General features: G+C 39.5%; 1 protein-coding gene across 1 annotated transcript in view; it reads right to left on the bottom strand.

Moving 5' to 3' along the window:
• The window catches only part of LOC122801341 (mucin-19-like), a 938,154-nt gene that overhangs the window by 26,828 nt on the left and 896,066 nt on the right, over nucleotides 1–15,260 (bottom strand). The window contains exon 46 of the mRNA XM_044070881.1: nucleotides 6,196–6,372. Within this exon, the coding sequence (XP_043926816.1) occupies nucleotides 6,212–6,372 (161 nt within the window). The 3' untranslated portion in view covers nucleotides 6,196–6,211. The remainder of the gene's footprint in view (nucleotides 1–6,195; nucleotides 6,373–15,260) is intronic.

The raw sequence follows: 15,260 nt of genomic DNA, 5'->3' as shown, positions 1-15,260 counted from the left end.
GAGGGGAGAAATTTGCACTGAACCTGTCTGCCAGAATGTTGGCAATATCTGTGGTTTCAGTGTATTTTTAGTCATTGTGAACTAACTCTGAACATATCTGAGTGTTTCCGCCTAGGTTTCTAACATAGCTGAAGAAGGCCTTGTGGTTATCTTTAGTATCCATAGCGATTTTTCTCTCAAAGTTGGCCTTGGATGTTTTTATGAGAGAACGTAGCTTTCTACTAGTGCTGATCAGAGATGCCTTCTCTTTATGGGATTTTGCTCTGTCGTGCAGTAGCTTCCTTCTTTTGTTATACAATTTCTTTATGGCTGGGGTCTACCAGACAGGACGCCTGCCCTTGGGTGAGAGGGTCTTGGTTTATAACACTCTTAGAGGGATCAATCTGTATTCACCTCTAGCTTGATTGTGTTACCCACTGGATGATTCTAAAACCCCATTTCTGCTGTTAAGAAACTGATTCTTTTCCCCTCTAAATTCTTTGCAATTTTTTGTACATTTTTTGTAACTCTAATGGAGTTTTTCTCCCTGGACCACCACTGAAAACTGGCCTACATGCCCAGTCAGACCATCCCAGTAAACAAAAGGCAATACATAAATAAGTAAATAAATAAATAAATAAATAAATAAATAAATACATAAATAAATATCATCTATTCCTAACCAATGTTTTTGCATTATGTTTAAGTTGGTATAATTATTTCAACTGTAGATGCCTTTTATTGTTTTCTTATCTGTATTCTCTTTAAATAATAATTGTATAAAATAATTTGTATTTGCATTATCTTTGAAGATTGTAAAAGTACTATTCTTAAAATGTTTTTGTAAGACTTTGGAGCTTTTCTCCTTGGAACTCTGAGGAAAATAGGACTTTCCCAATAATCAAATGTTTAATTAATTAATTAATTAATTAATTAATTAATTAATTAATTAATTAATTAAACTAAGCTTTTTTACAAGTTGTAACTTTGTATACACAGCTCTGCAGGCTTCATTCATGGTGCACTATTTTATTGTGGTGGTTGTCAATTTCTTATTTTAACATTATTTTTATGTTCCACCTAAACTTATCTATTCCTAAATTTTACATTAGGTTCAGCCTCTTACAAAAAATCACAATTTCTAAACTCTCAATTTTTTGTAACAATGCTGGCTACTGTGTATGCTCTAAACTCATCACACTCCTTACAAGTTTTAATATTCTTGGCAATCCTTATCAAAACATCATGTTTCTTCCAGATTTTTTTTTTTTGCATTTCTCCTTTTTTCTCCATCCAAAATGTCCACTTTTGCTGTGTAATTTACTCTGAGTACATTTTAATATTTTCTTTTTTGTTTCCACGATTATTTTCTTAATCTAATCTCCTTGATCTTAGGCTCTTTGTCAATATTTCACTATCATGTTATCATATTACCTTTTTTGCAACTAGTAGTATTAATGCAAATAGTACTTTCACATATGTTTGTTCTGGCAATTCTCCCTCCATTCAACTTTGTCAGCTGCCATTCCCTTCTGAGGGACTTTGAATTATATCCTGTATTCTTTTTTTATATATATTTTATGACTTCTCAGCCTTTTGTCTAAGATGAAGTGTAAGATATCTAACTTCCCATATGTCCAAAAAACTATGCTACCAATCCACTGATTTTGTTCACACCTCCAGCAAATTTCTTTAACTTCTGAGAGCAGATAGTGCAGTATATATGAAGTATAAAAGACTTGTGCAGAGATTTCCACCTAAATATGCTATGTTTTTGATATTTCATGGATATTGTGGGAGCTTTATATATTTTTGCCCTCTAGCTTCAGTTCCTTCATTTTCTCATGTCTTTCCCAAACCTGAACGTCACTACTCTTCCTAGACCATCTGTCTTTAATTAATGCCCAATATATAGGTTCATAGGTTCATAGGTTTATACTAGGCTATCTGCCCTAAGGCATTTATAAGCCTAGCCCAAATTATTGTGGCTTACGCCACCCCTTATATGAAAAAATACTGTGCCCATTAGTTTGTTATGCCTCTGTCCAGCAGTGACCCAGAGATGATTCCCGGGGTAAACCTACGATCTCCCATCCACAGGTCTAGATTTCTCTTGAACAGAGTCAGCGAGGTGCTCTGCCTCACATGGACCGGGATTTTATTCCACAGCATAGGGAGTCTCTGAGTGATAAATCTATCCCTCCAGCACGTCCTATTTATATCCGTGCTAAGGTTTAAGTCGCTTGCTCTAGTGGTTTTGGTGGATTTGGATTTTTGAGGTGGAGCATGTCCATTAATTCCGGGTTCGACATGGCCTTGTATGTCAGGCACATGTCACCTCTGAGCAGGCGGTATGCGACTGAATAGAGCTGGAGTTTCTTCAATCTGGCAGCATATGACAGATTTTGGAGTCCCTTTATCCTTTTGGTGAGGAACTTTTGGGGTCTCTCCAATTGCTGCAGATGTCGGGTGAGATACATCCCGAATGGGGCATTGTACTCGATCATTGGTCTGATAAGTGAAGAGTACAGGGGAACAATGACCTCACTAGATCTGGATGTGAATCCCTTCATGATCAGGTGGGCAATGTAGAAGGTCTTTCTAACCACTTTAGCAATGTGAGTGTCAAAGAAAGGCCACTGTCAACCTGGGTCCCCAGGTCCCTGATAACCTCTTCTGTGCTTAGTGGATTGCCACCTATATGGTAGCTTGGGGTTACCTTGTTTTCCCGAAGGGTATGACTATACATTTTTGGCGTTTAACTTCAGGCCATGGCTCTGGCACCAGCTATCTGTTTCCGTGAGTCCCTTCTGAAGGATATCCGTGTCCGATGCACTTTCCACTATGGCCCAGTTTGCAGTCATCTGCAAACTTTGTCAGCCAAAGTCCTCCCATGTTGGCCTGTACTTCTGAGAAGTAGATGCCAAACAATAGGGGCCAAGGACCGAGCCCTGTGGGACACCACTTGTGACCGGCTTGGAGTCTGACACAGCGCCAGCAACTCTAACCCTGTGGGTTCTGTCCTTAAGCCAGTTTGCAACCCATCTTGTGACATATGGGTTTACATTTAAGCTGGTAAGTTTTTCTACAATACCGAGTGGGGTATTGTGTCGAAAGCCTTTGCAAGGTCAAGGTAGGCTGTATGGACTGCCTTTCCCTCATCAATGGCCTTGGTGACTATTTCAAGAAGTCGACCAAGTTCAAAAGGCATGATCTTCCCTTGACAAAGCCAAACTGGGTCGGGTCCAATGTCTGCAAGTCCCCTATATCTTTGTTTATGAGCTCCATTATGATCCTCTCCATAGCTTTGCAGACTAGACTTGTTAAGCTTATGGGGCGGTAATTACCAGGGTCCGTGAGGCGCCACCTTTGTGGAGTGGGACCACAGTTGCCGTCGCCACTCCTTGGGCACGTATCCTGTGGTAAGGCTGAGATTAAACAGCTGCCTTATGTGCGGGTTTAATTCCTCATTTAGCTCGTGTAGCACACAGCCGGGGACACCATCCGGTCCCATTGATGCTGTGTTTTAGCTTTAGAGAGAGCAGCTTTCACCTGCGCATTTGAGATGTCCGGGAGGCTACACTCGGCTGGGATAGTTATCTCTCCTGTAGGGGGGGTGAAGTTTGCACTGAACCTGTCTGCCAGTATGTTGGCAATGTCTGTGGGTTCAGTGATTTTTGTATCATTTTGGACTAATTCTGAGCATATCTGTGAGTTTCCACCCAGGTTCCTAACATAGCTGAAAAAGGCCTTATGATTGTCCTTTGAATCCATGGCAATTTTTCTCTCAAAATTGGCCTTAGTTGATTTTATGAGTGCTCGTATTTTTTTACTAATAATGATCAGGGGTGACTTCCCTTTTATGGATTTTGTTCTATCATGTAATAGCTTTCTCCTCTTATTGTAAAGTTTGTTAATGGCTGGGGTCCAGCAGACTGGACGGTTGCCCTTTGTGCAAAGAGTCTTGGTTTTATTTGGGATTGCCTGATCCATGCAGTCCTGGAGGTGTTCATAGAAGGCATTTGTAAGGGCTTCCGAGCTTGGGTTGTGGTTTCCTCTGACTCAGGGGCCTTGAAGGATACCACACCAGTCTTGAGTAGTGTGAAGTTTGCTTTAGAGAAGTTCTTCACTATGGTCTTTTGTTTGGGGTGGGGGGGATGTGGATTTCCAGTGAGATTAGTTTATGATCAGATCTCACCAATGAGGGATATACTTCGGTGTGGAGCATTTTGTCCCCATGTTTGTGACAATGAGATCTAGTATATTTTCTCCTCTCGTGGGAACAGTGACTAGCTGTTCCATGGCATTTGAATTTATGAACTCCAGGAACCGTTGGGCTAGAAAGTTAGGGCTTGAGTAATGTTCCCAGTCTATATTCGGGTAGTTGAAGTCACCCAATATGATGGTGTTTGGAGATACATTTATACCCTCCAGTGTCTTCAGGAAGGCTTTGTGGGGTTCCTGAGTTTGAGAGGGTGTCCTGTAGCATGCTACAATTTGTAGAGCAGTTTTGCCTATGGTTAGTTGCACCTGGATGGTTTCCAAAGCTTCATGCGTTGCCACCAACCTGGAGGTGTGAGTATCCTTTATGAATATGGATACACCCCCTCCTTTTGTGGAGTGGTCCGGGTTTTGGGGCGGCAGCATGATATGAGGTAAAACCTAATAGTGCCGGGGTGCTCTCAGGAGCCTTGAACCAGGTTTCAGTTACAGCACAGACATCGATGTTCTCCATACTAAGAAGGGCCTCGAGTGCGTGCATTTTGAGATTTAGACTTCTGGCATTGAGCAGCATTACCCTATGCTTCCCAATAATCTTTTGTTCATTGATTCTGTCATCCCTGACTCTGTCAATATCTTTACTACCTTTGGGTTCTCTTCTTCTTTAATTTTTTTTTAAATCTTTACTTCATAGTTTACTCGTATTTCATATGGTTCCCTATAAGTCAGTAGCTCATTGCAATGGAATCTCCTGTATATTGCTCCCATATCTCTCCTTATTCTAATCTCCTCTCTCCCTTCCTCATCTGTTCCCAAACAATACATTTTCCTTTCCCTCTCACACCAACCCTTTATTATATTGGTTATAACTGTGAGTTGCTTTTCATTAGGCCAATAGGCCACAGTTCAAATTTCCATGCCTGGTATTCCCTTGCTGTCAACACTGGTATCACATTGTTGTCTATCTTTCCTAAGCCACTCTCATGAACTTACTTTCCTGTCCCTTATGACAAAATATTCAATCTTCCTACTATTACATTGTCCCCGCCCTCTCTTAAAATAATTTCTTTCCATTCTTATTAATCCAGAGATAGTAAGCTATCCTGAAATGCACTGCTCTAAAATAATTACATAAAGGTGGCACTGCTAGTCCAGCATTTTCTATTGCCAACATCACCTTTAACCTGTAGATACTCATCTCCCAGAATATACCTCCTTACATCTTTTCTAGAAAATCATAAGAACTCCTTCCTGAATAATACATTAATGCCTGTGCCATACTGAATGACAGTTTGTTTTTCAGCTTCAATTACATAAAAAACGAACATGTTGAAAGGGCTTTTAAGTGTTAGAATAAATGTGGCAGCCAATGTTCATAGAACTGAATAGTGAAAGGGATAACAATTGGTTAGTCATAGACATTGGCAATGGGTGAAATGTAAATAATTAAATTATAGCACTGCTAAACATAAATAATAAAAACTCTGAATACTATGACATCAAAATTGGTTACAGTGTCTGCTCTGTTGAATTAAGAGCTCAGTCTGTATAGAAATATGACATTCCAACCATCACCTAATAAATATTGCTTTCTTTCTGCAGTGTAACTGTTAAATCAGTTACAATTTTTATTTTTAGATAAATTATATTTATAGCATTTTAATTGCAGTTATCTTTTCTTATGTTTTACTACGTAAATACACTTTCCTTTCAATCATGTTTTCCATTTAAAAGTATATAACAGTGAACAAAGCATAATTCATTTCTACATACCGACTTACTGATGAGATCCAAAACGGTCTTCATTTACAAGTTTATTTTTTCTACATTAAAATGCAGTGAAGAAACAAGAAATGTTTGCAAAACATTATGTAGGGTGACATGATTTCATCACCATGGCTATGAAGTATAAACCCTGAGCATAAGTCCCTGCCATTTCTCTACTCCCTTAAAAGTGATAAGAATATAAATTAATTAATGAACTTGACATTTTACCTTGTTTTCTGTAGTATTAAATGTTATGGCATGTCATTTCATGGTCCTCACAGCAGTCACCAAAAAACTGACATTCTTCATCACAATAGCAGGATGCACTTTCTGGATGGCATGTAAGGGACGAGCCAGAACAGCACAAAGGTGGATCTTGAAATGCACACCAATTACTTGGGGCAGCTAAATATCATAGGTGGAGAAATAATACAAATTAGGAGGTAATGTAATGCAGTTATACTTGTAAATTATTGCAAGATTATTTATGTTGTGAATATTAAGGACAACAGTTAAGCATCCATATCAAGCTCTTCTATAGCTCAGCATGTTTATACTTCATTATTAATCAATGAAAACTAATATTAAATAGTACTTATGTTGCACTGCCTTCAGTGTTAAAAAAAGATTCTTCATAGAAACAAAAATGTACAGTCAGTAAGATCTAAATTAGGTGCTAAAGCTCCAAGCCATATTGTTTAATATTTGTGATCTGTGTCCCCAAAGGGGTTATTATTTCTTCTCTTACACATCCACACTTCTGAGGATCTACTGAGGAAGGATACAACATTCACAGCTTGGTGAGTTTAATATACTTCCCAGGACCACCCGAAATACCACTGCTACTTTGATATAATATTAAGTAATAGCGAAAAACTATTTTACCCCCACCCTTCTAGTGATAAGCATATTCATCTTCCTAAACACAACAGCCACCCATTATGATAATTTAAACACAGGTTGCCTGTGTCCCAACTAAAGTGGACAAAACCATAGTGGATTTAACACTCACCTGTTGTGTCCCTGGTTGTTTTATTTTTGCTTTTTAGAGCAGTTGTGCTCTGAAGATCCAGGTTCAACCCGCTCCCCTACCCCCATCCCCACCCACTCCCATTTTCACTACTGATATACTCTATCTGCTTTGACCATACCCCTTTTCCCACACAACTTCCTCCCATATCATCCAATCAACAGTGACCCTCCCTCCATTCCTTAATTAGCCAATCACTCGAAATACTCTCCACCTACTTTCCTCCCCCCACTGGCTGTTACCCGTCTGACAGTCCTATTTTCTTTATCTGCTTTCACCTAGACATATTCTCAATATGTTTCTCCCCAAACACTCTATTCCTGTCTCCATCTTACTTCTTTTTCTTCTCACACCCTCCCTAATCCTTACCTTCGGTGTCACGTCATAGTATTATACTCTTCCACATAGCTACAACTTACCTCCCTTAGCCCAATCCCAATCCACTCACTTTTTCACACATTGTTACTTAATATCCTCCTATATCCTTCCTCTTTCTGACATTATCATGTATAAATTCAGAATTTTCCAATTTTCCCTAACCCCTCTTAAAATAAAACCAAAACCCAACCCCCATACCCACACTTTATCTTCGACAAACTAGCCATTGTAAACCTTTTACTATCTGGTGACATTCATACCAACCATGGTCCCAACCACAACTCTATACCCCCTCACAGATCCCCCAAACCCCCTATACCCCACCCCCAATCCTGCACCACAGACCTTTCCATCCTTTTCCACCAAAACCCTATCTATTCTATCCATGAATATACAAAGCATCATGAACAAAATCTCTCCATTTCATGCCTGGATATCCCTACATACCCCTGGCATTCTTTCCCTCTCTGAACCATGGCTTAAGCCACAAATAACCAACTCTAAGTCCCCCCCCCCCCAGACTACAATATCATTCGACAAGACAGACTTAAGAAAAACTGTGGCAGTGTTGCTATTCTATTCTATTCTCTAATCAGCTATCTGTCCACCCACTATCAATAACACCCCCAAACATCCACCCAGCAGAAGTACTCATTATCTCTTGTAACCTGAATAATCTCAAAAAATTAGCCATTGCCTCCATCTACATCCCCCCAGGACAAAACATCCCTATCCTGGAGCACTTTCTCTCCTGGATCTCTAAAGCTATCTCTTATGACAATGTTATTGTAAGTGATGTTAATATTGATTGGAATGGTCTCCATGCTGATTCCCCAAACACCTCTATAAACTTCTATGGCTTCTCCCAACTAATCACTACTCCTACTTGTATCAACAAACAAAGCAATTATAGGTCCACTCTTGACTGGGCTCTAACCTCTGCCTATCACAACCCCTCAACCTTAACTGACAGCCTATGTGACCACCATCCCTTCTCTATAATAAGGCACACACCCCAACCAAACAAAACCCAGTGGTACAAAGAACACTGTGATCTCTCAAACTTTAATCCAAACACTTTCAACTACTCTCACTCTCCATGATTAAGTGGCCCTTCCTCCAAGACCTCCCCCTGTTGGATGCTATCAAGGCCATTAATAACATCTTCTTAGCCACTCTCAACAGCCAAGCCCCCATCAAAATCCACTATGCCCCCTGGTTAACACAAAACACACATGAACTTATGAATAAAAGAGATGTGCATGTAAAAAATGGAAAAAGACCAAAAACTATACTGACCTGCAACACTACAGAGAACTCCATAACTTAACCAAAATAAGTCACCCTAGATTAAAAAAAGCTACTTTCAAAAGCCACTAAACAATTTGCATTCCAATCCCCAAAAATTCTGGCAATCAGTTAATAAGCTACTGCATCCTGGGACCCCTTCAGCATCAAATCCATACCCTAATAGCTCTTCCATCAATACAGCCAATTTACCTTAACCTTCTTCATTTGACTCCATTTGTAACTTAACCAAAAATAGCACCACTACCCATCCCACTCCCCCACAAGTCACCCACACAACCCCTTTCTGTCTCAAGCCTATCCCCACATTTTATATCAAGTCACTTCTTAGCAAACTGGAAACATGCTCTCCATCTGCTGATAACCTCCCTCCACATTTCCTCAAACTTGCTGCCAATGCTGTTGCCTATTCCATCTCCATCTTAATCAACAGGTCAGTTAAGAAAAACACTGTTTCTGGTATCTGGAAGAAATCCTATGTCATACCTCTACATAAAGGTGGCAATTTGGCCGACCCCTCTAATTTCAGACCTATTGCCATTCTGTCTCCTCTGTCAAAAGTTCTAGAAAAATGTATTCATAAACAGCTCCTTCCCTACCTCTTGAAAGAGAATCTTCTTACACCTACACAACATGGCTTCTGTCCAAAGTACAGTACAGCCACTGCTCTAATATTGTGTTTTCCTTAACTCCACCGAAAGAAAACCATATCCCCTCAAGCCACACACTCTAGGGATCTAAACCTCACCACAACAATACACAGGACAATATGGAGGGATAGATTCCTGTCCTAGAGACTTTCCATGCTTTGGAACAAGATTCCAATCTACATTAGGCAGAGCTCCTCACTAACACTCTTCAAGAGAAACCTTGACGAGTGGATGGAAAGCAGAAAGTTTACCCCGGGGATCACTTCAGTGGCTCTGCTGGACAGAGGCACAGGGAACTAATCTAAGGGGGCAGCGAAAGCCAACATATTCTGGCTAGGCTTATAAATGCCTTCAGGCAGATAGCCTAGTACCTACCTATGAACCTATATCTTTCACAAACTCCATTGCAATCTCCCATGACAACAACAAACTAATCTCCTGCTTGTTTCTCGACCTCTCCAAAGCTTTCAACATGGTCTCTCACCAACTGCTTCCATCCAAACTTTCACCCTTAATCTCTCAGACTCTGCCCTGTTTTTGGTTCTCTGGCTATCTCTGTAATAGACTCCAGGCTGTTAAATGGCAATCCATCCTCTCTCCTTTCCTACCTGTCCAAACTGGGGTACTGCAAGGCTCTATCCTCAGGCCATTATTATTCAATATCTTTACTAATGATGTATATACTCTGGCCCACTCTCCTCTGTGATACAATATGACAACAATTCTGCAATTATCTCCATCTCTAACAATATTACTCATCTCCATACCCTTAAGCAAAAATCCCTGCACTCTGTCAAAAAATGGCTTAACTCCAACTGCTACTTAACCCAAAAAAAAACAAAATTTCTATTATTTCTCCCTAAATCTCTCCAAACATCTTAAAACTACCTTTACTGTCTCCTCCCTAAATAACACAACCATCTCTGTAGAATCTCACACAAAGAGTTAGGAGTTATTGTCGATGACTAGCTAAAATTTGACCTCCATATTTAGCAATGTATTAAAAATGCTCATCAAAAATTAGGCACATTATACAGCCATAAAAAAATGCCTTCGTTGGAGGGTGGGCATTGGGCTGGCAACTCAGCACCACAAAAATCCACTGCCAATCATACGTGGACTGGAGTTCCACTGTGGTGACCCCTAACCGGGACAAGTCGAAAGTCAGACGATACAGGCATAAAAAATTCCTTACTAATGCTTCTAGATTATCTCTTGCACAGGCATTTCTACTCCATCCCTACTTTACACTGTCCCCATCCTCACTTGCATCCAAGCTAACCTTCTATCTAAACTGGAAATCACCTATAACAAAACTACAAGATTCACCACCAGCCAACCCTACCTCTCTCACCACTGCCTAGCCTTGAAATGTCTGCAATGGCTGGAATTCCATCATCAAATCCTACTACCCCAACTCCTCATAGCCCATTCCATAATTTATGATACACCACCTGCCCTTCTCTGTCCTCCCTCATCCAGCCTCATACTCCCAACCGCACTCTCCGCAGTTCGCAAAAACACCTTCTGCAGGTGTATATGTCCCATAAAAACATCAGTAAACTCCTCCAAAGCTACTCTGTGGCCAACACTTAGAATAAGCTCCCTTCCAGTCTTAGACAAATCTCTAACCCAATCTCCTTCAAAACTACACTGAGAGATACTCTCTGTTTATCTTGGACTTGCTCTTTAAATGATCTAACATAGTATTTACCGGGTCTATATCAGAAGAATAAAAACTGAAAAACATGAATGCTCTTATATTGAACTTAAAAAAAAAAAAACAAAACCACACAATGTCAAATGTACGGAACAGTGTTTTTTTTTCCCCAGGGAAAAGAAATCGCTGCTCCAAAAAAAAAAAAAAAATGTACAGACAAAATACAGTGGGGACTTTACCACCCCCCACACACCCCGCAACTGAAATATACTAACTCCGAGATCACACCACAGTAGAGGAAATGGCAAAGACTCAAGAATGGCCCAGCAATTTGTTTTCCCCTGGGAAAAAAAATTGCTGCTACGGCCGTTCGACATTATGTGGTTTCATTTTTTTAGGTTCGATATAAGAGCATTCGCTGTTTTCAGCTTTTGCTCTTCTGATATAAACCCTATATACCCCATACTCTTCCAATATTATGCTACCAACTTCTTGTGTATTGTCTCAGTCTAAAAAGTTTCCTACTGTATGCAACTTTGAATCCTATGATATTGAATTTACAGACCTGTTACTTGCCTGCTGGCTCATTTTACACCTACACATACCACTAATGGTATTTTTCCTAATTATATATATTGTAGTCTACTATCATAGTGTCTCATCTCACTAGTAGACACATTGTAAATTTTATTTTTCTTAGTGTATATTGTCAATTGTACTTCTAGTTTATGTATAATCCTCTATACAGTGATTATTTGTTTCTATTTTCTGACTGTATATTGACAATTGTTTTTATTTTAGTTTATGTATTATCTTGTACAATGTTTAATACTATTACTGTTATGGAGCTTTTTTTCTCAGGTCTCTGCTGAAAAGGGGCTACTGGCCCAGTCAGACTAACCCAGTTAATAAATGTCAAATAAATAAAAAACTAAATAAATAAATGAAATATATATTACTTATGCACTAGATTGGATAAGGTCATATAGATCTACTATTTCAGGTAAAAGGAGAGTTTTGTTTTGGTACATAAAGCCCTCAGCTGATCTATTGTTCATATCATCTGTGATAAAAAAGGGGAGCTGAGAGGCATTCAAGACACAGGCACCAGAACATAAAGGGCCGTTGGGGATTTGTTATTGTTACAGCTTAGATGAGAGTGACCTCCAAGGGAAATGCTGTTAGTCACTGAAAGCTTAATTAGGACCACTAGTAATTGATACTTTGAGCAGTTCCAGCTTAGTGTTGTATCCTGCAATGGAATATCTTCCATTATGCATGGCCATGTATTTGAGAGTCACTATATATCTTCTGACTTTGAGAACATGCATAAAATCCTGCATATCCTCTGCATAGAGATTTCAATCAATTGTGACAGGAGATGGAGTAACTATAGACTGGACCTTTGAGTAACAAACTGGCAATGCTGCTGCAGAAAGACAGGGAAAGAGAGGAAACCACCCTCTCATTTAAGCCATTCTGTGATAGCACTGTCCTTCACTGGGGTACACTCTAAATCTACTTTCTAATAGATACTTTGGTAAACAGAAAACTGTAGAAATGACCTTAGTGCACTAAAATAAAGGTTTGAAAGTTGAAATATCAGTGCAAGTCCATTGGGACATCTACCAGATGCAAATGAATGAAGTAAAGAGAAGTCTTGTAGTGGACAACAAAACAGTGGATATGTGCACATATGAAAAGCTATATAATGAGTTAGTCACATTAGAGACAAAATATGAAAGAAGGGGTTGCAAAAAATACAGGACTGATGTGACTACAGAAAACAAGTGAACAGGAGCTTTATAGCCTAATGTAATCTGAGCTCTATGATAGGTAGATGACAATGTAACTTTCTTACTAGGCCAAAGGCATTAAATCCTCAAGGTACTTATTATCTGTATTAAAGAAAGGAAAGACAAGTAAACTGTGCTGTGTTTGAATGACTCTCAAGGTACCAGGCACTATGACTTTATTATGATTGGACAGTTTACCAGGGAATTTTATTGTATAGGTTCATAGGTTCATAGGTTCATACTAGGCTATCTGCTCTACACTGAGAGAGAACAAAGTTTATATGCAGTCACTACACCTTCCCAGGGTCACAGAAAATACTTGTGTGTGTTGGGTGGTTCAGAAACAATAGTGGACATTTTCTTTGCCAGGGGCTGATGGATTAACTTCTGACTGTTTTAAAGCTTATATCACAAATAAAGTCTTACAACTACTTCAGTTTTCCAAACAGTAAAATTGAAATGAACACACTCCTTTTCTGCATATTGGTAACATTGTTGAACTGTTTCCAAAAGAGTGAAATGCTCCACCATTCTTGCTAACTTGTCCACTCTCAATACTCCACACTGAGAAAAAACTAATTCATGGAAATTCTCATAGGATGGAAGAGTATTTCTGAGGTGTAATTCATCCCATGCAGAAATGCTTTCTGAAGGTCAAACTATTTAGTCCTGAGCTCATCATGCAATGGTTAAATACACATAAGGTAACCTAATATGAGGCAATACCTGTTACAAATCTCTTTCTGGATTTTTCAAGACCTTTCACTTTGGAATGTTATATGCCAACCCACTGATACTTGTCTGTGTTTATGGGATCACCAATCAAAAATTCACAGATGGCTGAGTGGTAAGGATGTTATGCCTAACCAGAATCTTTCCACAGTTAAAGATACTCTGGCCTTTACAGGTTATCTGGATTAAACATGACTACGGATAAGTCATAATTCCACCTGAACAAAACTTGCAAGACTTTAATCAGTAAGTTTGTTGTTTACAAACTATTTGGGGTAATATAATCTTCTGGCTCATTGTTTAGCAATGACATCAGAGAGTTTGAGATATTTTGCTTGCATCTAAAACCATCCTTGGCAAGAAAAATGAAATTAAGTATTATTGTGCACTTGTATTGCTTGTTTCCATTGCATTCTCAAAGATTTATGTGCTATTTAGTGCTTTTCCTGTACTTGCTTAGAATTTTAAATTGCATTTTTCCATTGATGTAAGAGCTGCTCTTCTGCAACTATAATACTCTAAATACACTGTATCTGTTGTTTTCAGTGATTTTAGGCATTGTTTTTGTGGTTCCCTAACACTTGGGCTCTACCAGTCATTTTACATTAAGAGGGTCAAAGTCTGCAGTGTAGTGGCAGGAGAGGGCTGATAACCCATCCCCATCTGAGCAGTAAATTGCTGGTGGAAAGCTTGTTGTGTACTTACCTGACTGGTCTGTGGGCTTATCTAGCTGGCTTGTGATGTCCCATATAAATGTAATCGCCAGAAACTGTACTTTCCCATTTAGTTAGCTATAGATTAGGTTACATCACTCAGAACTATCACTGCTCTTTGCATGTCACTACCATGGTTGGATAGATTAGCTGTAAGCTGTAAGCACCCATCTCTCGTCCGGTTGCAAACAACCCCATTATTTTCCCTTCTAAAGCACATATTAAAGACCTGCAACCATGGACAGGCAATTTCCTGCTATGCCTGTAACTAGCTTAGATAACATGAGCATCCTGAGGCAAAGTAGCAATTGCCTTATATACACTGCCAACCACTTAATTCTGAAAGAGATGAATACAGTATGTGAGAGATGTAGTTACACAATGTAAATGGAGGTGAGACTCTCACATACAGACACAAAAAATGCCAAAAGGTTGTCAATGACAAACACACCCACAAACAGTGTCCAAACTTACAGAGGACCAGGCACATAGACCCATGAATGTGGAAGTGCTCACATGTAACTTACCCTACCTCAAAGGCATCTCAGACGCAGTCCTCAGAAACTATGTATACACACAAACAAGGCAACTACCACCACAACACATAAAACCATATCTCACTGTGTCTCAAAAAAAAACTGATAAGACAAATATACCACACAAACCAACATTTTGGTCATTGGTAACTCCCTTGTGAGACACACTGATGTTCTCTCACTAGGCTGGATAAGGAGAAGGTTACAGTTAGTTGCCTATCAGGGGCCAGGATTCCCAAGAGCATGCAAGCATGAAGGTCACTGAACCCCAGGTACGAGTATAACTTAGTCATAGTCCATGTGGGTGTAAATGACCTGAGACATACCTCCCTGGACTACACGAAGGCAGATATGATTGAGCTCTCAGAATATGTGTCACATGCAGGTATGAGCCTAGCACTCAGCAGCATTATACCATCGCCAAGAATGATGCCACAATATCATCAGAAAATGACTGATTTAAATAATTGGCTTAGCAACTGATGTCATT

This window comes from Protopterus annectens, chromosome 4.part1, assembly GCF_019279795.1.
Source record: "Protopterus annectens isolate FY-2018-M chromosome 4.part1, PAN1.0, whole genome shotgun sequence".
In the NCBI taxonomy this organism is placed as follows: Eukaryota; Metazoa; Chordata; order Ceratodontiformes; family Protopteridae; genus Protopterus; species Protopterus annectens.
This window is presented reverse-complemented; position numbering and strand designations above follow the sequence as displayed.